Consider the following 23,947-nt stretch of genomic DNA (forward strand, 5'->3'; position numbering starts at 1 on the left):
AAGCTTACTTTATGGACTACTTGTTTTTCTGTCTCTCATCGAAGTGTTTTAGAATGTCTTCGATTCATATAATAAACTAAGATGATAGTGTAATTGTTTGTGGCACGCTTCCACCGAAAGAAACAGAAAAACGGTTAGGCTTAGAGCCAGGAAATTTGTTTCACAGGGTCAATCTTTCTTAACATTGTGCACCCTGTAAACTGATTTTTGAAATTTTAATTTGAATAAGTTTTTTGATGTTTTATGTGATTTTTTGCACTTTTTTAACGCTTAGACCAGGAAATAACTGTGATGTTATATTTTAGGGTATTGAGTAAAATAGTGAAACTCAATTTTCCTAGCGTTCTAATAATTAAGAATACGTAACAATGAGGCTTTCCTCAAGAATTTACTTCAAATAAGAAATAAATATACACTGTTGTTAGCTATGTTGTGTTTATACATAGCTACATAAGCATAAGAAAAGAAGATAATTGTATTTGTGCGTTTGTGTAAATAATTTGTTTACATACTACCGCCAAATTTGTTCAAGCTGACTCCTACGGCTGATTATTACTCAAATGAACTTACTATTCTTCATTAAAAAATTGCTCACATGTATCTGAAGTGTAACATTCAAAATTTTCTCAAACTTTGGGAAAAACATAGTTGATGAAAAAAAGAAAAGGAAAAAGAAATAAATAATGAATCATTGATGAATTGAACATGCAGTATGAGTTTTTGTTTCAGTAATCTTGACTGCAAATGATCAGTAAGGAAAATATTTGATAAGTTTCTGTAATAGTATATGCTTTAGTGACTTGCATTGCAAGAAGAAAGTAATAATTGAAAAATGTAAAGCGTTTATCGTAAATAATTTTAGGGATAGGTTGGGTAGGTTGAAGATAGCTGAGAAAGCACTCTTTATGATTTTTTTTTTTTAAATTGGAACCACTGATTCCAATCCGCAGTCTGTGAGTGTCAAAATCTCTGAAAATATAAAAATTACCCTCTATAGATATAGTTTACAGATATCGACAAAAATTATAAAATGTTAGATGCCGAAAGAAATTTTCAGCTTAAATAATTATTTCTCTGAGTTTATCGGAAAATTTAGTGTAACATGACTTCTAAAACATTCTTTTTCTGAAAGAACTGGTCGCAAGGCATTATTCTTATTTTCATTTTCATGATGTGAAAACTTTTCAAGAGCTACATTTTAAAATAAAAGGGCATCATAGTTTAGATACACTGATTGCTAAATACGCTGGACTATAGACGCTCCCCCTTATGCTTTATAAATCTGTCTAAATAATGTTAGGACAACAAATATTTGCTAGTAAACGTCAATAACTGTAGCACAGGTACACTCATTCTATTTAAAATAGCAAAGTTGTTTACTAATGCAACACATTTTATGAAAATAAGTCAAATTAAATACTTTCAACAACAAAATAGCTTAATTACAGAATCAAAAGGAAGTTTGCAAGCAAAATTGCCTTTAGTGCATTAAAACACCCATCTATTCAATTGTGAAAAAGTAAAATCTCAAAAGCACGTCAAAGTACATAAAGTATTCAAAAATGAAGAAATAAATAAACAAACGATAACTTCTGGAGGAATTTTTTGATTTGCCGTGAAATACTATCTCTCCGAAAGAAATAACATTTGCCTGACGTAATGATAAATGACCAACCACGTGGGATTGTGCCGGAAAAACTGCAACAAAACACTACGTAGATCAAAATAAAAATCTCCCGAATTAGAAAAAGAAGCGAAAAGTGAAGTGTAATGAGCCAAAGATATATTCCGTGCCGAAAAAAGTCATCATAACCATGGAAAGAAAATGCTTTTTGAGTAAGAGGAAAAAGAAGGCCATTATGTCAGAAATGGGGGAAATATGGAAGATATCGATGGTCAACCTACAATTCATAGTTTTCATACGAAAGAAGTTAATGCAAAAGACGTTACATTATAACGTAAGTAAAATAGCGAAACGGATTTTTTTTTTTTTTTGCTGTTGAATTTTGCTGGGCAAAGTTATTGCAAAGGATATTACGTGCATTATGGCGAACTAACTAAAAAAAAAGAAGGATTTTTTTGCTGGTAGCTCTTTGAACTCATATTTCTTTTGGCATAATGTAAGTGTAATTTCAACGTCCATCGTAAATAACGCAACAGTGACGCTTAGGAAATTGACATAATTTAGAGGCAAGGCTTTTTACTTTTTAAAATCCCACGAGCAAAGACTAAAAAAGCTTAATTTTTGAAATTTTGTTTTTTCATAAAAATAATTACGGAAAACTACGCTCGCGTTTCAAATAACATTTTTCTCAAGAAATTTAATATCAAGCAGTATATGGCTAACAGTTGAGCACAGAACTTCGCTATAGTACCAGTTATTGTGTTTGAATTACTAAGACTTGATTGGGCAGTTTGGTGAGAAAATTTCGTTTTATGATCATTTTCTCAAAGTTGCAAACTCTGGTTAATGTCGTATAATGCAAGCACAATTTCCATTGCATATTGGAAATACTCTTTTCTTATTTGAAAATTCATTCAAATAAGTAAAAAAAAAAAAAAAAACATTAGAAAATATGAATGTAAAAAGTAAAATTTTTAACGCGTATACATGAGTATACATATGCACACCCATTTTCTTTGCGATAGAAACGTTAGGATTCGCGAAGTTTTTCACCAGTTTCTGGAGAACAACTTCGTGTTTCATCGACATTTCACAAAACTATGCACGACTGAATTCAATTCATCTAGTTGTTATGAAGCATTTAGCTTCAGCAAAACATTTTCTTTTATATTCCATGATGTAGACTTAGAAAAATATAACTCTAGCTTTATGTTAAAAGCATCATTAAACTGAACTTAATTAATAACATTGTTTTATATGGCTTTAGAATATTGTGCAAAGAATGCACTTCCAACTATTGAAGTCATGATTGTCACGCTTACTTTATTCGAATTTATTTTTTAGTTCACTAAAGTCATTAAATAACCGTAAAAAATTCGGATTTAAGAAAACTTAACGTTCCCTCTCATCATAACAACGTCTAAAAAATGCACAGGAAAAAAATTGTAGTTTAATGTTATAAGAAGTTGAATTATATCCCTTCCAACTAGTTATAAGACAAGATACTTACCCGAAAGAGCTATGGCGACCTTTTGCATTCCTCCCAAAGGTTCCAAAGCATCTCTAGCTTTCTTACCAAATAATTTTTCCAAATAATTTGGCCCATGGTTGATAATGAGTGTTTGCAGAAAATTAGCTGTTTCTTCAACAGGAGGTCGTTTAGCTGAAAAAAATATGAAATAATTTTTACATGTTTCATGAAATCCTGTGTTAAGAAAATTTGAAAGAAATTCATTAGTACTCATAACAAGTCAGAAACACACATTATAAGGATTACCAGGTCGGACAAATTTTTGGCAATAAAGCAGTGTAAAAAACTTTCATCAGTAGCATTTTTTTTCTACAATTTATAAAAAGAAAACATCAGGCTACTAAAATATATGCTGCTTTAATATATATATTATACAAAAAACGGTCAACGATAATGATTTATTGTAGATACTGCACACACACAAAGTAAGTTGTTAGTATGTCCATTTGAGTATGTTAGTATGTCCATATGTAGCGGAGCGGTCTAAAGCTGTGATAGTCATGTATTTTTTTTTTTCCACTCTTCAAAGAAGTACCTAGACATAATTCATAATTCCCCAGACGCCAGACAGTTAATATCTTTTTAGTAATAGCACGATATATACTTATATTTTTCAGAATAACACAACCATATGTAATAACCCCATAATTTTCTATATCCCTTAAGCGCATAGTCGCGAAGGGAATCTTTAATAGGTTACGGAGCAGTGTGTAAATGATAAAGGCCCCCTGTGAGACTCAATCGATTAAAACATAGTTTCTTTCTGAGGCTAGATAAAAGGATCCAATGTTCGAAGAACGAACAGGATAATGGGCAACTATTCATGCGAAGAACTATTGGAAATTGGTTCTCTTCAAAGGAGAACAAAGATCGCGGAGAAGATATTTGAACAAATGTTTCTGTTGTGAAATATATATATATATATATATATATATGTGTGACCGATAAATCGGAATGATTTTTTTCTCTTAGAATGTCTTAGATATGAAATAATGTAATATGCTCAAGGATTTTATTTCTAAACAAAAATTACATTTCGGAAATATGGTTGTCTCTGTATATATGATATTCTTGCAATGACCTAAGGTATCGCATTTAAAAAATGTTTGAAATTTTTTGTCCGGCAAAGAGACGATTTTAAGTTTTAAAGGATCATGTGATGTATACATTTGTAATGTTTAGAGCACCTAGAGCCAATGCTACTACCACCTGGGTCTTTCTTTTGCCAACCTTTCGTGCTTCTAGTATTGTGTATGATAATCAACAAAATTACTCTAGGTTTACTTTTCACCGCCCAAACGATTGTAGAAAGTATACACTCATAGTGCGTTTTTTTTGTGTCGTTACCAATTAATTTTTTCTCAAAATTTGTTTAAGGCATTGTTTTGAGGTCTTATATTTTAGTGTTTAAGAATCTCAGGAAGCCATTTTCTGTGTTAATTCTAATAATTCCCTTAACACTGTAACAACAGAAAAATAATTATTTTTCTTATTGTTATTAAGATTTTCATAGATTTTTTATTCTTCTTTTACAGCATTAGTTTATGAGATAATGAATATTTATAAAGGCATAGGAAACAAGTATGGAAAAAGTTTTTGGATCGATTAAAGAATATCTACGAGGAGGGATTATTTCCTTAATGTGATCTGGGAATTAACGTTATGTGGATCACGTAAATCACGAAATAAAAAACACGAAAAGCGATAACTCTTTTATTTTCAAAAGAAAGGAAACTTATTATTCTAAGTTAAAAAAAAAAGTTCCTAATAGTATGAATTGCACTTTTCACTGAAAAGGGATTTTCAGCTTTTGAAAAATTAGATGGTAGGAAGAAGCTTTTGAATATGTAAAATACTATAGAAATTAGGTCATGGGAAGACAGTCAGGCTTGGAATAGTTTAAAGCCAAAATACTAACTGATTTTAAACCATAGCAGTAACTTTATTGCTTGAGTTAAACTAAACAGATACTATAAAAAATGTTTTTCTAAGATACATGCAGAATTTAGAGCACTTAACCAACTTGCCAAAGTTTTTTCCAAATTAATTAGTATATAAAATCAACTTTTTAAAGTTTCTTCAAAATTAATTAGTAGATAAAAACCAACTTGCTAAAGTTTTTTTCCAAATTAATTAGTATATAAATAAAGTACTGCTTCAGATAAAAGAATACTTCCCAGAAATGCATTTAGTATTTTATAATGATTCCTTTTGTTCAGGATTTATATTAGTTTTAAAAGAAACTTTTTTTTACATACAAACAATAATATTTTTAAGCTAGCATCTCTTGCTCGATGCTGATTAGCTCTTGGGTTTAAATAATAAAATAAGGACTCGGTTGGAATAAGAATATAGGCATGGTTTATTAAATACACGACATTGAATATGCAACACCAAGAAGGAGTGGTCAGAAAGTGATGAAATTTGAAAAAAAAAAAAGACAGAGACAGCAAGGAATAATAAATGATCTTAATTTCAAAATGATAGGCAGAATACAGAGCGAGAACAGCGTTGGCTCAGTAGGATGTAGGACCACCGCGGACAAAAGAAAGGAAACTTATACACGAAGAAACACGTCTAGACATAGAGTCAATAAGGGTGCGGATGGTGTCCAGAGGGATGGCTCTCCATTCCCTTTCGATAATTTGTCACAGTTCGTCTTCTGAACGAGGCAGGGACAGAGTCTGCAAATGGCGTCCAATCACATCCCACACATGTTCGACTGGTGACAGGTCAGGAGAGTATGGTGGCCAGGGAAGCATCTGTGAGCCTTGGAGAGCATGTTGGCAGATGCAAGCACTGTGTGGTCGGGCGTTATCTTGCTGAAAAATTGCATTAGGTAGCCCTTGAAGGTAAGGGATTGCCACCGGCCGCAGCACATTATCCAAGTATCGTTGGGCCGTTATAGTGCCCTGAATACGAACTAGCGGTGATATGGAATTGTACGCTATTGCGCCCCAAACCATTATGCCACGTTGTCGTGCAATGGGACGTTCCCCAGTTACTGCCGGATTAGATATGTCTCCACGTCGACGCCACACACGTATGCGGCGACTATCACTGGATAAACAGAAGCGGGATTCATCTGAGAACACGACATTTCGCCATTCTGTCATCCATGTCGCTCTAGTCCAGCACCATACTAAACGTTGCTGTCTATATTGTGGGGTCAATGGCAGTCTTCTTAGCGAACGCCACGACCAAACGACGGGAGATGGTTCTGGTTGGCACGGGAACATTCAGAGTATCTTGCATCTGCTGCAGAATCGAGGAACAAGTGACTTGTGGGTCTGCTACAGCTTGTCGGTGGATGCGTCGATCCACGCGTTCTGACGTCACTCTATCTGCCCCTGCAACCCTCAATCTTACCACATTTCGTTGTTCCAACCATCTTCGCCACAACCGATGCACCGTGCTCGCATCCATGTGGGTATTAGCTGCGATTTGACGTACTTACCAAACTCCCCTTCTCAGTCCGATCACCATACCCCTCGTAAAATCGTCTATCTGCCGGAAGTGCCTTCGTTGACGTAGGCCTGGCATTCTCTCGTGTTACACGTATCCTCCAATACAAAAACAAAATTTCCTCGATAATTCTCCAGTCAGAAATAACGACACGAATATTGCCTCATTCTGCAAGTTCCTTCCCTTATATCTTGCTTCACGTGCGTCGAAGAGCTGCGCATTTCACTTCATTTACATAACTCAGTGATGTACGTCTACTCTAAAATTTACATAAATTTTTGAACACTCCTTCTTGGTGTGGCATTTTCAATGTTGAGCAGTGTACATTTAAATGATATTTTCTATTTTGAAACTAGTAAGCCTATTTCTATGCGAGAAATTTGCACATGCTTATTTGTAATTTTAGTTATGAATAATTTGGGAAATATCACAATGCATAGTGATATTACCAAAACCTAGCTAGAAATTTGCATGTGCATCTTTTTAGGTCTAGTTATGTGTAATTTGAGAAAAATTAACCGTTTAACCGCCGAACTATTGACGGAAGATCAAATTTGAGTAACTTTTTGAAATTATGTCTATTTATGTCTAGTAAATACAGAAATAAAATAAAATTTCCAGAAAAAAATTTTTTACTATGTTTTTCAGTGTGTTCCATTTTTGGAACATTGGCGCTTTGCATGAAGTTTTTTTTTTTCAGGGATTTTTTTTAAACTAAGAGGTTTTGAATGCAGTTTTTATCTTAGCATACTTTATTACGGAAAAAATAATATTTTTAATTGCATTTATGTACATACCAGAATTCAGAAAATCCAATACAGAAATATCTAATGCCCATGATATGAAAGGAAGCATTGTTGGTGAAGTCGTTTGTCGCAATGGAAACATTTCTTAGTAGTATTTTTTTTGCACACCGCACAACATCCTTGGGATGCAGATACAATATAATGTCCGTCAGACATTCTTGATTGTTTTTGTAAATGACAACGAGGCCCTGGATGACTTTCCACTCGTACTTTTCTTCTTAGGAGGTGAGTTGTTATTTCTCTTCGGAACTCTAAATGCTTCATCTTGACTTCGTGTAACTCACAATGAAGTAACCAACTAGCTACAACTGAAATATTCAGAGCATTACTAAAAAGATTCCACCACCATTTTTTACTTCTCAAATGAGGTCTGTAGCTCCCTAAAAGATTATCTAAGACGTCCACACCCCCCATTCCTTCATTGTATCTCTTGATAAGATGAGGTTGTGGCACATCTATCTTGCATTTCTGCGCATTTGAGTAACGTTTTGCAGATGCAAGTGGCTCATGTGTATAACAATTAGATGCTACTGTAACCACTGCATTATCATTCCAGCTGCACATGTACACTGATCCATCAGATAGATAGTCAAAATTTCCACGATCTTCTTTAGAAAGGGCTTTTTTGGATTTCAGTGGACAATGGCCAGTTCGGTTTTCACGAATTGTTCCTGTTGCTCGTACACCTTTTTTTGATAGCTGAGAAATTAAGTCATATGATGTAAAAAAGTTATCAAAGTATACTTCATGCTTAGACGTGTCAGTCAAAACTGATAATAGATCATTTACAACTCTGGATCCTAATTGCACATCAGGGGATCCTTCTTTTTTGCCTGAATAAATCTCCATGGAATATGGGTATCCACTTGAAGAGTACAGCATCCAAATTTTGAAGCCGAATCTTATTGGTTTTCCTCTAATAAACATTTTACATGAATGCCGACCGTAGTAGGGAACCATAGATTCATCTATGCTCAATTTTTCATGAAATACACCAAATTGTTGAAGGTTTTTACACAATTCTTCGTAAATATGGTATACTTTTCCAAGTTTGTCATTTTGTTTTAATTCATGGTTGTCCATCAAATGAAAGTTGTTTTTTATTTTTCGAAAACGATTTCGAGGCATAATTGTTGGTACAATTGGCACAGATGTATCTTCTGCACTGCTCCAATACATATCTTCAGAAGGAACGGAATGGTACCCACTCAATAGCAGCAAACCAAAAAATTGTAGGATTTCATCTCTGTCAACATCTATTGATTCTCCTTTTTGCAATGCATACAAGTTTGTCATATTTGCTAAGTGTTCAACATACTGCAAAGGTAAAATTTTAAAAAATAAATCAATTGGAGATAAATCCACCATATTCGGAAATGCGTGTCGAAGTGGTTCAATACTTTCTGACGAAATCAGTTTCTGAAAATTAGCTTTCTTCTCCCAAGTTAAATCCATTTTCATTCTTTTTCTACTTTTATTTCCTGATAATTCCAACTTTTTATTTTTTTCCGTTTTCATTCGCTTTTTACTTTTATTATCTAATGATTTCAGACTTTGTTCTTCCTCCGATTTTTTTGTTAAATTTTCACGAGAGTTGGCGAAAAAAATGTCCACCTGTCCACATACATCAATTGGTGTAATAGGTTGTAACTCGTCTTCTAGAATGTCTTCTTCCTCAGTGATATTGCCTGGTTCATCAGGGGGTAATTGGCATATATCTACATCTGACATATCCGAATCTGACGATGTCTCTAAATAAGCCACAGCTTGTTCTACAGTAAGAAATCTTGTATACATTTTTTAACAGTTATGAACAGTTGGTATACGTCAAACAGAATTTTGTTTCGCTCGAAAACAAAGCTAGCGAATTATTGAACTGCATTTAAAATATGAAGAATAAAACGCTCACTAATATAATTTTTTTATTATCACGTGACAATGCAGCTGTCCGAGCAGGTGTGGATGCTGAGCCATATAGTCAGTCAAACAGTAGACTGTTTTTATTTTCTTTGCTAACGAAACTTCATATCCTGTAAAAACATAAACTTACTTGGTTTTGCCAACACCTACATCAGAGTACATTGAAAATGAGAAGAAAAAAGAAACATATATTACGAAAAATGAAATTTCCCCTTTGAAGTCGAACGATTTACTTCTTGGAAATTTGACTCCCTAAAAGCGCCAATGTTCCAAAATTGGAACATGCTATTTTGAAGGGGTACATCTTTTGGAAATATCATTGTACATTTCTACAAGCATTTTAAAATCATACATTGAAGTATTTTTCACAACTATGATAAATATCATCACATTTTCTGAAAAAGCCAATTTTTGGTAAATTTTATAAGAAAAAGTTGCAAAAAGCTAAAAAAACACCCATCTTTGAAAAATCGCAATAAATAATTGAAAATATATAAACAATTAATTAGGAAATCAAAAATTACTTTGAAATAAGATTAAACTGTGTTAAAAAAAACTTTTTTATTTTAACGTTATTTCTTGGGAAAATTTTCAGTTAAATATGATGTTCCATTTTTGGAACATTGGCGGGTAAACGGTTAAGAGAGGAAAATATCACAATGCATATTTGAAATTATCAACAACTATTATCACTACAAAGGGAGAAGTTTTCATGCACTTCTATTTTGCTCTACATACGTATATTTTGAGAAAAAACAAGAGAGTAAAATATCACAATGCAGAGTGATACTACCAAAACTAGATTTGTATTATAAAGCTAGAAATTTGTATGCTCTTCTTTGCAGCTCTATTTAAGGTAAACACGACAGTAGTGGCCAGTGCTTCAGTAGTGGCCACTTCAAGATTTATATTTGAAAAAATAGGATTCCATGTCTCCCAATGGATTCAAAAGTGCATCAAACGTGCATGAGGTATTACCTCCTACACGTTTGAAACCATTGACAAAACTGCAATGCACTTTTTTCAGATGTATTGAAGTGGCCACTACTGAAGCACTATTAAGCACTGGCCGCTGATGGTGTGTTTACCTTATGCATAATTTTTCGAAAAATTGAAGAGTAAAATATCACAATGCATACTGATATTATCAAAATCTATAATTTCACTATATCGATCGATAGTTCCATCATTTCAGGAGTGGCCTGCTTTGATGCCTATATTTTAAAATTTTAATTTAGCCCAAAATTAAAATTGTACTTGTCTGATATTAATACCAGGATACTAAATTTTCTGCGGTGTGTTTTATATGTGAAAATATTTGCTAATAGTTGAGCACATTAAGTGTTTGATCAGTTATTTTGAAAATAGTTTGGTTCTACAATATTAGTAAAATTGTTTTCTTATTTGGTCGTGTAAATTAAACAGTTTCTGTTTCCTCGTTATTAACTCTATGTTGATCTATATTCTTCATAAAATATTTAATAGAGATTTGAAAACAAGCAAAATATTGCTTTACTTCATTTGAATAGGAATGAAGACGAGACAGAAGCGAAATAAGAAAAAGAAGCGTTAACCATTATTTATTTTTATGGTACTAATTAGTTACACATTAAGGTAAAATATTCTTCTCTTAGGACTGTATTTATCTAAAAATATGAACTTTAACGATCTTTTGTGGTAACATTATAATTTTGTTCTTATTAACATTGGTAGTAAAAATTGCGCTGTAACCTATGCAGTAGCATTAAGGAATGATAGTTGATTATTTTTTCTTTAAAGCTGTCTTGAAGCCGGTTTTATTTTTTTGCCAAAAATATTTTTCTTTTACTGTCGAGTCTCAAATTACGCGTTCCAAGCTGCCTCGCGTCAGTCAAAATTTCGATTTGTGGAAAAGGTTATGTATACGAATTTGTTATTAACATACCCAAATATTTTAGACATTTTTAAACACCCCTCAAACTATTTTAGATCATTTCTTAACTATATATTAAAGTTTCTTACATAAAGAGGTGAATTTTTACTGCATTTTTAAAACAGCGGTGTTATTTAACATAAAATAGGCTGTTACGAAGCACAAAACTAATGATCAAGGGGAGAGAGAGGCTTAAAATAAAACAGTAGGGTACGTACTGCATGTAGTAATAATAAAGTGCTGCACTAGAAGAGAACTGTACAACAGATACAATAGTTATTTTTGCAATTTAAAAATTGAAGATGATGATTAATGATACGAAATCAGATCATTATTCTAATATATTTTTAAATACAGTTGCTTCGCTTTTACTTTCATACGTTTCCATCTATGTTACATCCATGGAGGTAATATGTGTCCCACAGAGGGATGAAAAACCCAGAAAACCCCAATTCGTTCTGTCGTGTAAACTGTACTTAGTCGCGTTTATTTTCTTTCGTCTTTCTTGGCGGTGGATTTGCTTTTGTTGGCTGCTGACGTTTGGTTTTCTTGGCGCTAGGCATTTGGTTTTCTTGGCGGCCGGGACGCTCCTGCATCTCGTGATATTGTCAACGTACACAACGTGCAGCATTTTAGCTCCGTTCTACTCTAAGATTTTGTAGCTGTGAATTGCAATCAGACTGAAATTTTTGTTTGGTGTTCTTGACACACTGTAAAAAAATGTGTAAGGTTACCATGTTTAATAGATGTAACATTACAAAAATTCTGAAGTGTGTAGTATCATTAAAAAAAAATAAATAAACTCAAACTGTTGGAAGAACTTTGCAGCATGGTTTTCAAACACTGTGCAGCGACCGACGCTGATGGGGAGGGGGAAAAATAGTACATTGAACTGAAAAAACAATGCTAGATATTATAATATACTAGAGTAATATACATATACATTGCAATAAAATAATTATTTGCAAAAAAAACAGCTGGGGGCAATTAAATGTAACCAAAAGTTCTGGCATTTTCTATACTATGGCTAATGTTAAATTAAGGGATCATTGAGCACCGTCTTAAAATTTGAGTAAGAAGCTAAAACTTTCAGCATACACTGTTGAAAATTCAGGAAGATTTTCTGGTAATTGTTACTGTTAAATGGCGGACTTACAGCATCGCTGATTTTTACGGTAATTTATACCGGAGAAATAAGCGATCCCAGCTCCAATTGGTTGCTGGGATCTACCGAAGAAACCGTATAATTTTACTGTAACATTTGATTTTTACGATAATAGTTACTGGCAACATCGATGCCGGTTACAATTACCGTAAATTTTCCGGAAAATTTTTAACAGTGTAGTACTATTAGTAAGTCTAAAAAAAAGTATTGAGTGTCTTGAACTCCAGCTGAAAAAAAGTTTTTTTTTTTTTTTGATCCTCTCCCCCCCCCCCCTGATCTACTGCCATGGACACCTGTTCCACATTCTCCTACCCATATGAGTACCAATGATCATAACCACTCACACTTCAAAAATCTATATTCACGCACTTCCTCTACCATTTGCTCACGCAATGGCAGACATCCACCGAACTGCAAAGGATTCCATAGTTCCATTTTTTGATTCGGCGATGGCGACGGAATACAAATATCGCTCATTTATTAAAGTTTATTGTTCCAATTTATTTCCTCAAATACCGTGATTCGCAACGGAAGCTTTCATGTCGAGTCCTTTGTCCACAATTTTACACCTCAGGAGCGTCCGATATATCAGTTTGTGTTCCGGTTAGGACGGTTCGTTGTTAGTAACACTCCTCACGAAAGGCCATTCGATGCAAATGAACTATAATTGAGATACTTCGATTTCTATCACATGCCCTTGTCCATCTTCTAATCCAGAAAGAAAATTGACAGGTTGACGCGAAAGAGATTCATAATGTAGAAAATTACTGGGCAGATATAAGATTTTTTTCTTGCATTTCGTGACGAATATCTCACTAAAAATCCAATAAAAAACTTTAATTACAGATCGAGTGTTTTTTTTTCTCTGGACATCACCAGGCTATTAAATTAGCACTAAAACATTCATAAATAAAAAGAGTGCATTTATAATAATAAACTTCCGCAGTTAAAATACCTCAACATCATCAATAAATGTATTGTTACTCGGTTGCTAATTATTATTCAATTTCCGTGGTATTAATTGGGAAAGTTCTCACTTAACTACTACCTCCCCTCCCCTCACTTTTTTGACAAGTTAAGAAACTTTTGTTCTGCAATTATTATTCATTTTATGCTTTCTATTAGATTTATAACAAGGATACTATATCTGAGAGATAAACACATCGTGTTGCTCATCATCAGTGCTCCTCTTTGACTCGTTAAAGAGCGTGATAAGGCATTTGCTTGTAGGCTTGTAAGCAATTATTATTCATTTTATGCTATCTATTGGATTTATAACAAGGATACTATATCTGAGAGATAAACACATCCCCCCCCCCGTTTGCTCATCATCAGTGCTCCTCTTTGACTCGTTAAAGAGCGTGATGTTGGCAATGTAGGCTTGTAAGCAATTATTATTCATGTTATGCTTTCTATTAGATTTATAACAAGGATACTATATCTGAGAGATAAATACATCGGGGTGTTCCTCATCATCAGTGCTCCTCTTTGACTCGTTAAAGAGCGTGATAAGGCATTTGCTTGTAGGCAAAGTACTGCTGCTGCAGTACTTTTGTTAATTTCTTACGTAACTTCTGTTTACAAGCCTTTTTACCTACTGCATTTAGCAAATTAAAAAAGCTCCACTGCTTGCATATAATTCTCAAATGCATACTGATTAAAAGTTTCAGGTAGTGTCTGCCTTTTCTCTCTGCCAAAAAGAAAAAAAAAGGAAAAAACAGGTTGCGAACTAAAAAACACAGCAACTATGGAACTTGGCTGTTCTCGTCCCCCTCACCACCCCTTTAATTTGCAAAGAAGTTTTGATAATGTGCTTATAAAATTTCTGCATAGATTCTGCATTACACTTTTTGAAATGCACGTAAAAGTGTTAACGAACGACCTTCCATAAAGAATATCTAACAAATCAAAAAAGGGTTTTATTTAAGAATAAAAAAATTGACTTGAGTTACGCAACAAACTTATCTAATGTTCTGTTCCTCTAACCTATTCATTCATTAAATTTCAAAAACTTATACCTCAATCAGGTTATGTAGTAAACTCGATTGTTCCATTCAAGTAAGCACCAGAAAAAAATAATTCTTAAACGACAGATTTCTTTGGGAAAGAAACGGTAAAAGAGCGGATGAGGATTCCCGAAAATGATCAATTTGAACCATCATTCTCCTGCGTCAAACTCCAATTTCGTTACGACAGAGGAAATCAAACATAATCAGAGGACAAGACATGCAAAACGGGGTGCCCATTCGCGGACGGCCTTCATCATACAAGGTCATCATTCCGCGCCCAAATGAACACTTCCCATTATTGTTGTGAAAAAGCTCCCCAGCCAGTCACAATGGCACGGAATATCGGTGCAAGCCATCGGGGTTTCCTTCCTTGCGGAGCTTACTGGAGGCAAACAGCACATCTGTAGACTATTGTCATTAGACGGAGTCAAGATAGTGAGGGATTATTTTCAATTTAAATATCATTTTATCCCTGTCTCTGTTGAAGCTTGCCTGTGTGGAATATGTTAAATGGATGTTTGGAGAGACGAGAACACGAGATGATATAGTTATTGAAGAAAGTCAAGGATAAATCGTCATAAGTAAGGACAGATGCATAGGATGGCGTCACAAGGAGTACATACTGGAGATAAATGAGTCCTTCTGCGTATACTGGAGGCAAACAGCACATCTGTAGACTATTGTCATTAGACGAGTCAAGATAGTGAGGGATTATTTTCAATTTAAATATCATTTTATCCCTGTCTCTGCTAAAGCTTGCCTGTGTGTATGATGTCAGAAAATGGGTGGTAGGAGAGACTAGAACACGAGATGATATAGTTACTGACGAAGGGCAGGGATAAATCGTCATAAGTAAGGACAGACGCATAGGATGACGTCACAAGGAGTACATACTGGTGATAAATGAGTCCTTCTGCGTATACTGGAGGCAAACAGCACATCTGTAGACTATTGTCATTAGACGAATCATTAGACGAATCAAGACAGTTTTCAATTTAAATATCATTTTATCCCTGTCTCTGCTAAAGCTTGCCTGTGTGTATGATGTCAGAAAATGGGTGTTAGGAGACACGAAAACACGAGAAGATCTAGTTATTGACGAAGGTCAAGGATAAATCGTCATAAGTATTGACAGACGCATAGGATGAGGTCACAAGGAGTACATATTGGAGATAGATGAGTCCTCCCCCCCCCCTGCGTACACTGGAGGCAAATAGCACATCTGTAGACTATTGTCACTAGACGAATCATCATTAGACGAATCAAGACAATTTTCAATTTAATTATCATTTTATCCCTGTCTCTGCTAAAGCTTGCCTGTGTGTATGATGTCAGAAAATGGGAGTTAGGAGACACGAAAACAGGAGAAGATATAGTTATTGACGAAGGTCAGGGATAAATCGTCATAAGTATTGACCGACGCATAGGATGAGGTCACAAGGAGTACATATTGGAGATAGATGAGTCCTCCCCCCCCCCTACGTATACTGAAGGCAAATAGCACATCTGTAGACTATTGTCATTAGACGAATCAAGACAATTTTCAATTTAAATATCTTTTTTTCCTATCTCTGTTGAAGCTTGCCTGTGTGTATGATGCCAAAAAACTGGTGTTAGGAGATACGAGATGATATAGTTATTGACGAAGGTCAGGGATAAATATGATAATTAAGGAAATACGCATAGGATGAGGTCACAAGGAGTACATATTGGAGATAAATGAATCCTTCTGCAAGTACTGGAGGCAAAGAGCACATCTGTAAACTATTGTCATTAGACGAATCAAGACAATTTTCAATTTAAATATCATTTTATTCATATCTTTGTTGAAGCTTGCCTGTGTGTATGATGCCAGAAAACTGGTGTTAGGAGATACGAGATGATATAGTTCTTGACGAATGTCAGTGATAAATCGTCATAATTAAGGAAAGACGCAGAGGATGAGATCACAAGGAGTACACATTGGAGATAAATGAGCACTTCTGCGTAAAAAGTCAAATCAAAAGTAATGAATTTTATTTTGGCTCAAAGATCAAGTGTAGAGTATGATATCATCCAGAATCACCGAGAAGAGATAAAATGGAGGGAGTAAAGACTTTCATTCGTGAAACAAAGACACCAAATCACGTGATAGATTTTAAAACGTAGCATTGTGTGGAATAAATCAGGTCTCTTTCGCTAGTTTCACGGAAACCGTGTCAACCATTCGTCAATATTAAGTCACGTGACTTGAAATCTCTGTCCAAGCTTTTACTAAGCCAGTCATTGAACTTGCTCCCTTCATTTATAATTCCTGCTCTAAGCCCAGAACGATTAAATCAAACGTTACGCGTTTTATGTTACGCCTTCGATTTGTGTAGAATTAGAAGCCATGCACGTAATACCATTCGATAAAACATGCGTTCTACAAAATAAATAGAATTTCGTTTGGAGAATATTATAGCATGGTTTTTTGCTAGGCTTTCTTGATGTCCCGGTTTGACAGGGACAATACCGGTGTCCCCGTAAAAGATAAATTTGATTAAAGATGACCAAAAAAGTCTAAAAATAATTAACGGCGAAGGATTATTTAGGATAATTACTTTTTCATTTGCGACATTGACATGCAAAATTAAAAGAGGATTAGCTTGTGAGGATTTTTACAAAGTTAAAAATAAAAAAAGACTTTCCAAAAAAAAGTCCTTGCCAATAAAAAGTACATGTAAATATTGTTCTAATTCTTATTCCTCATTCTAAGTGTTTATTCTTACTAAAGTCACTTATAAATATCAACATGTATAGGGAAAAAAAATATCTGCTTGTGTCATTTATTATTACCCCTGGTTTAAGTTAGCATCTAGTAAATATTTATTCATAGCATTACCATCAAAACCACTCTAAAAAAACAGCCAAGGTAGACATCTATTTGAAAACTCGCGACGCGGGAGTGGCGGTATTCCAGTGTGCCAGTTGAATATTCCAAAACTCTGGAAAGCCCATTTTTAGCCAACTTGACTGTCTCCAAAATAGTCGAATATCTCTTTTAAAAATAGGATTTTTAAAAATTATATTCAAAAACGCAAAAATATCATACCATGACAGATAAATATTTTTAAATGTTCTAATAGCCCTGTCTTTCCATTGTGTCCTTTAAGGGACCATGAAGGAGTTTTTTTCTTTGAATTTATTATATTTTTTTTCTACAGAAGACGCGATCAAGAGATCGAACTTCGCATAAAATTTTAAGTGAAAAATAATCTCCTTAAATTTGTAAATTTGAAACAAGTGAATGTCAGTGGACTTTGTAAGCTCCAAGTAAAACCTGTGCAAAGCTCGATCTCAAGGTCCACTTTCAAAAAAATTTTGAACATCATGCTATTTAACCGCACTTACCGGGTTACTTGCACCATTGCACCATTCTTAACTCAAAACAAAGGAGAGCTTCTTTTTACACGAGTTACCTCCAAATTTTTAATTTTCTCACTCACTTTTGCTTCCAAAGGCTTCATTTCATTTATCTATACTTAACTTTGAGCAAATAAATCTATCTTTTCTACCCTCAATGTTTTATTTACATTTTAAATTTTATAATTGTCGCTTTATCACAGATTTCAAAAGAAAAAAAAAGGATTAAGACATTTTGTAAATTTTTCCAAGTTAAAAAGATAATTACAAAGGAACTCGTAGTTAAACTCAAAACAGAAAATGTCTCAACTTTCACGAAATTAATTTTGTACATTGTCTTTCCCACATAAGTGTACCCTCAAAACAAAACTGGATCGAAATAATTGTCCCAAGACAAATAAAAACTTTTCTGTGCTAAACTGATACACTTTTTAGTAGTATTTCAAACAAAAAGAGAACTTTCTGGGGAGAAAAAACATAAGAGATCAGACGATACATAAAAACAGGCCTTTATTTTTAGCATTTCCAACCGAGCTAATTGGAAGCAATCTGATTCATAAGCTTTAAAACCACGCAATCTAAAGCACCGCAGCCATCATTTTGATTATCCTGATAAAAACGCACGCGAGCAGCCTAAATAGATGAACTACTTCGATGAGCATGTGACACGATTGAATACATTTAAATGTTGTTGCTAAAACAATCGTGATTGTTGAAAACGAAACAAGCAAAATTAAAATTTATGAGTCAAGGAAATATTAGAAAATATCTTAAACAACTTGTTCTATAATAGGCCCACAAGTTTTTCCAAACGTCATATGAACAGAAGAGAGCTATTACTTTCTATTGTTCAATTTTAAAGCACTTAAGCGCAGATATTTTACTTAGTCGGTTATTTAAAATTCAACGGAAAGTAAGGAAAAACAATATAACAATTCATCCAGAATTACTAGATGTATACCTAACATTTATTAAACTGAAGATAATAGATTCTGCAATCACTGCGTTGTTTACTATGAATATAACATGTCCAAAATTTGGTTCAGCATTTTTCAACAACAACAAATGAACTACAAAATATGTGTTAAACACAGAGGCTCCCAAAAAGAAAATACCATGCCTTGCCTCCAATCTTCGGCCATTGTTTCGGTCACTCGTCTTATCAGTGTTGATTCTACATTAGCTACCAGTTTGTTTGGCACTTTTGGCTTTCTTAAGAGGTTTTCCACCTCCAGTTCAGTCACTTCCTATGGCGGGCTGATGAGTGCTAATAAGCACGAAACTGAAGTCCTCGGCTGGAATGCCTGAGCTGGCGGTGTATTTCATGCATTGCTTCGGGTCACTATATATGTGAATCCACGATTACTCGAGCTATTCGAAAAAAAAAAAAAAATCTTGGGGGAAAAAAGCTCCTGCCCCTATATTTCGCCGACACGAAATTTTCTTCCCCTGTTTTTTGCCTTACCTTTTGATACATTTAATGGAGGGGGGATTTTAATGTCGACGAAAAGTAGGGTAAATGAATTCAGTCAATGTTTGTTTGCATTATATCTCTCACAGCAAACATTATTTGGACAGTAATAAAAAGGATTGCTAGTGACTGAATTTATATCGAATAATCGTTTGAACAGTTTTTATTTCTCTTATTTCATTTTATTTATTTTATTTTTTTGCGAGTGTGTGTGCTTGAAAGAGAGAGAGAATGGTTTCTGTGAAGGATTTTTTTGTAAAAGTGCTGATAGAAATTTAAATTCCCATAATAATTGAAACAAATAAAAAAAATAGAAAGAACAAAAGTTTAATATTTAGTTATTAAAAATACATATATCTTTTTCAACTGTTAACTGTGATGTGCAAATGGATGTTGTTGTATGTATTGTGCACTGAATATCTAGAAAAGAACATAAAGATGTGATAGTTTATTTTCAGTTCGCTATTTGATGTCTTAATTATTCAAAATTATGAAATTTTCATTGCCGTAATGATGAAAAATTAAGTAAAAAAAGAAATCGAAATATTTAATTGACGTCATATACTTTCCATTTATGACGAGTTCTAATTTCAGACTAAAATGATTTCTATTATCAAGGAAAAAAAGACTGAATTTCAAGTTATCATTTTGGAAATCATAATCATCCTTATATATTATTTCTGTAGTATTTTTTTGGTTTCTACGCGAGATTTTCCTCAATTCTTGATCGATTTCTTTGATTACACCTTATTTTAAAGCTTATCGTGCAGGCTACTGACGAAAAATAGACCCACGGTCTAAAATTTGTTTTTTCGGGAAAAAAAACCTGTTTTAAAAAATCAGAATGAGGTTTTCGGTTAAATTTATATTTTTAACTTGCACTGTTACCAACAGAGCTGAATAGCTTGATCGGCAGAGCGTTCGACTGGTAACCAGGAGAATGCGTGTTCGGGCCCACGTCCGGACAATCTGCATCAAAAAATTAGAAAAATTTCTCGCATTACACGAACAATGAATAACAAATATGAAGGAATACATGAGGTAGAAACGCTCCTTGCTGTTATGAAAACTTGATGCAACACGGAGCTAAATTGATACTCAATTGTAAGGTTTTTTTTTTTTTTCAGCTTTGGCTCCGGGAAGAAAATTAAAGCATAAAGCGAAAATATAAGTATCAGGTTTAAGATTTCAGACTACATTGGAATTGTTTTTTGTTCAGTAAAATGTAATAAATCGTATGTTGAAATATCGATTCTTCTAATGAGTTTTTGACTCTTTGTACAAATAAAAAAAATACCACCTCAATTTAAAGGGTAATACATATATTTTTCTTCTTCTTGCAAAAAAACAAATACCCTATCTCATTTTGACTACATTTGAAAAGCTACGCTTAAAAAAAAAAAAATTAGTTCAAATTATTTTGTATTTTAACCATGCTGTTAAATGATGAACACGTGCTGCCATCTAAGTCATAATGGTTCAAACAGCCAGCAATAACAAATTGTAAAAATTTTCAAAAATAAAAACACTTCTAGGTAAAAAAAAAAAAAAAAAAATTAAAATTACCTGTGGGGGGGTTTTTTTTTTCGGTAGAGCGTTCGGCTATAAACTGTCTGAATTTCGGTCCAGTTCGGGCTGTCCGACATAATAGCAAATTTACAGCAATATTACGCATTACGTGTACTCATAACATACAACAGATAACACACGTAATAAAATAAATGCAGTGGGAATGCTATTGGGTGCTTCGACTCCTTTATGCAGGCTACAGTTATCATTCAGATAAGTTGACTGCTAATCGAAGGGTGTTCTTCCCTTTTTTTAAGCTTTGACTCCGTCCAGACCACTGAGCATAATGTAAACATAAAAAAAGTATTAGATATACCTCAAGGGAATCCTTTTTGTGCAGAAAAACATTTTCATTGTATGCTGAAATGTAGATTTTTCCAATAGCAGTTTTCGAACTTTTGTACAAATGAAAAAATACTACGCCAAATTAAAACTACGAGTTTCACCCAGTAAATCTTTAATTATTTATTCGAATACGATATAAAAAATTAAAATTATTATCAACTTCATTAGTAAGAAATCATTTTCTACTCCTCTGCTTTCGGCTGAAAAAAAAAAAAAAAACATTTTGCCTACGTTCGAAAAATTACACTTTAAAAACGGACTCAGTTCAACTGGTTTTGGTTTTGAATTTTAAGTGTTCGATTAAAAGAAAAACAAGTGCGGGCTTTTAAGCCGTACAGGTTAAAGAAGCCTGCTATGGGAAATTGTTGAATTTCAAAAATAAAAACACTTATTTTTTCAACCGAATTTATTACTTCTTTGGAATGTTTGTTTCAATCGCTACGTGGAATCTTCCTTATTATTTAATCAAATTCCATGTTTTACGAATAATTTTAAATCATATCATGCTGGCTAATGACAAAACATAGACGCATGATCTTATTATATTTTTTTCGGCGAAAAACTTTTTTACTGTGTTTTATTACGCATTCCTTCAATGAATAGCATTCGAAAAGGAAGGCAAAGTTGCTAGGTTTGTTGGAGCGTCGTGCTGTTAATCAGAATGGCGCCAGTTCGAATCCGTGCCACTAAATATCTCTTTAATGTTTCTTTTTTTTCCGTCAGATGCTCACAGGGGCAGTATTGTATTTGCCACAACCTGTTTTTTCACATGCGAAATTACTGATTTTTCACGTGTCACTCAGCCACACTTTTAATTATATTTATATTTGCATTGAAAATACGTACAACCAAAAGGGGATCGATGATCAAATTATCACAACGTTGTATTTAACGAGGTTTTGTCACTGATGTCTTCAAATTACATGCCTTCTCTTGTGCGCTTACTATTTTCCGTTTACTTTTTTTTCGGTTTTTCTCCATAATATTCTTTCTTTGAAATTTTTAAAAAGCAAAATGTCTTATGAAACGATTCGAAGTACAGTGCGGCGTTCCGCACGGGTCGACTAGTAAAGAGAAAATGTTTTTGTGTGAAAATCTATACAGGTTGTAACACTTAAGATTTCGGTTTAACTTCGTGTCATTAATTCAACAGAAGAGGAAAAGGAAAAAAAAACCAGCAGTTTATAAAACTCATAGTAAATTGGGTTGTTTCGCGTTTTTGAAAAATATTTTTTTCTGAAAGCGCATAATCGAAAACATCGGATGAGTTACTTTTATTTCTTAATTTTGACTTATTTTCTCTATTAAAAAAAAAAGAAAATCTTTCCAAACGTTTAGTCGCTGTTTTTATTTTTGCTGCTGACGTCACAAGGGAACAATTCACTAGGGTAACCAGAACTAAGGCTCCTATATAAGGGGAGCTGACTTATCCGACATTTTGGTTCCAAAATTATCGGGCGAAAAAAATAAATATTTGTACAAAAGCCTCATTGCAGAAAACTGGTGTCCAAACTTTAGGTGTGTTGCCCGATTGATGTTTGATTATTTTATTCTGTGGATGAATACAATTTAATTAATACAAATTAAAAACAAATAAGGTATGAAAATGAGGTTTATTACCGTAAACATTTCCCGATACATTTTAGCTGAATTTGTAAACGAAGTTATCTTTCAAAATTTACCTAAAGTGACATTTTACTCAACTTATCATCAATTATTTTACGACTTAGCAACCAGCGAATGTTATGACGTATTTATAAATACTAGAAACGAGGTTGGATCCAATTCTGTCTTGGAACCAAAATGTCGGATAAGTCAGCCTGTCTTTTTCAAGGGGCTCTAACCAGAACAAAGTTTCAGGACATTACCGAACTTCGCCAAATGAATATTTCTTTTAACTAACAATTTTCTTTCCGCTTATAATTACTTGCAATAAAAAGTAGCCAAAAGGCGATATCTCGCTAGAATCACGTGCTCAGATTCAAAATGTCTTCCTTCAATTGTGACGTCACACAATGAAACATTTTGAATGAAGAAATCTGGCGTTAAGAAAATCAATTAAAAAGAAATGTTGGGAAAAGGGTACTTTCTGGCTCCATGTTTTTTCTTTTTTTCGCTCATTTTCTTCATTTTAGTGCCTTATAGTACTTTTGACTGAAGAAAACACCCTCATTATGGTTTAAACTAAGAATAGTTGTCGAAAGAAGAGCATAATGGAACAAAATTCCCTTTCGATCACGATATTCGTTTATAACAACCATTCTGACCTCAATAAAGGCAAAGAAAGTGAGACCCAAAAAGCAAAATCTTTCACAATTCAGATCAGTCATAAATTCGATTCCTCAGCATTCAATTGGAACATAAATACGACAAATTCAGGATCTGTTTATTTTTATTGCCATATTAACTTCCGGAGTGAAACCATCTCTGGCGAAGATTCCAATGCAACCTTGAAAGGGTCACGTGAGCCGTTACCTTTTGAACAAAAGCAGAACCTCTACCGCTCCACTCCACTCTGATTCATTCAACGAAACCATCGCGGGCAGTGGTGTGTGTTACATATTTTCTCCAAGTATGACTCTGCAGATAGCAAGGACGAACCCAGAAATTTTTCAAGGGGAGAGGCGATTGATTTTTTTACTTCTTTTTTCTATGTATACCTATTTAAAATTATTAATTACAAAGGTTTTGTACTTTTAATTCCGAAACAGTTCCGGGATGCGGTCCCAAACTCTCTTTTAATTTC

General features: G+C 33.8%; 1 protein-coding gene across 2 annotated transcripts in view; it reads right to left on the reverse strand.

Annotated features, from left to right (window-relative positions):
- LOC129218389 (IDLSRF-like peptide) overlaps positions 1–23,947 on the reverse strand; it is a 220,304-nt gene that overhangs the window by 5,387 nt on the left and 190,970 nt on the right. For both annotated transcript variants that reach the window (XM_054852636.1, XM_054852635.1), the window contains exon 3: positions 3,135–3,287. In XM_054852636.1, the coding sequence (XP_054708611.1) occupies positions 3,135–3,287 (153 nt within the window). The remainder of the gene's footprint in view (positions 1–3,134; positions 3,288–23,947) is intronic.

Source organism: Uloborus diversus, chromosome 3 (assembly GCF_026930045.1).
Source record: "Uloborus diversus isolate 005 chromosome 3, Udiv.v.3.1, whole genome shotgun sequence".
Classification (NCBI taxonomy): domain Eukaryota; kingdom Metazoa; phylum Arthropoda; class Arachnida; order Araneae; family Uloboridae; genus Uloborus; species Uloborus diversus.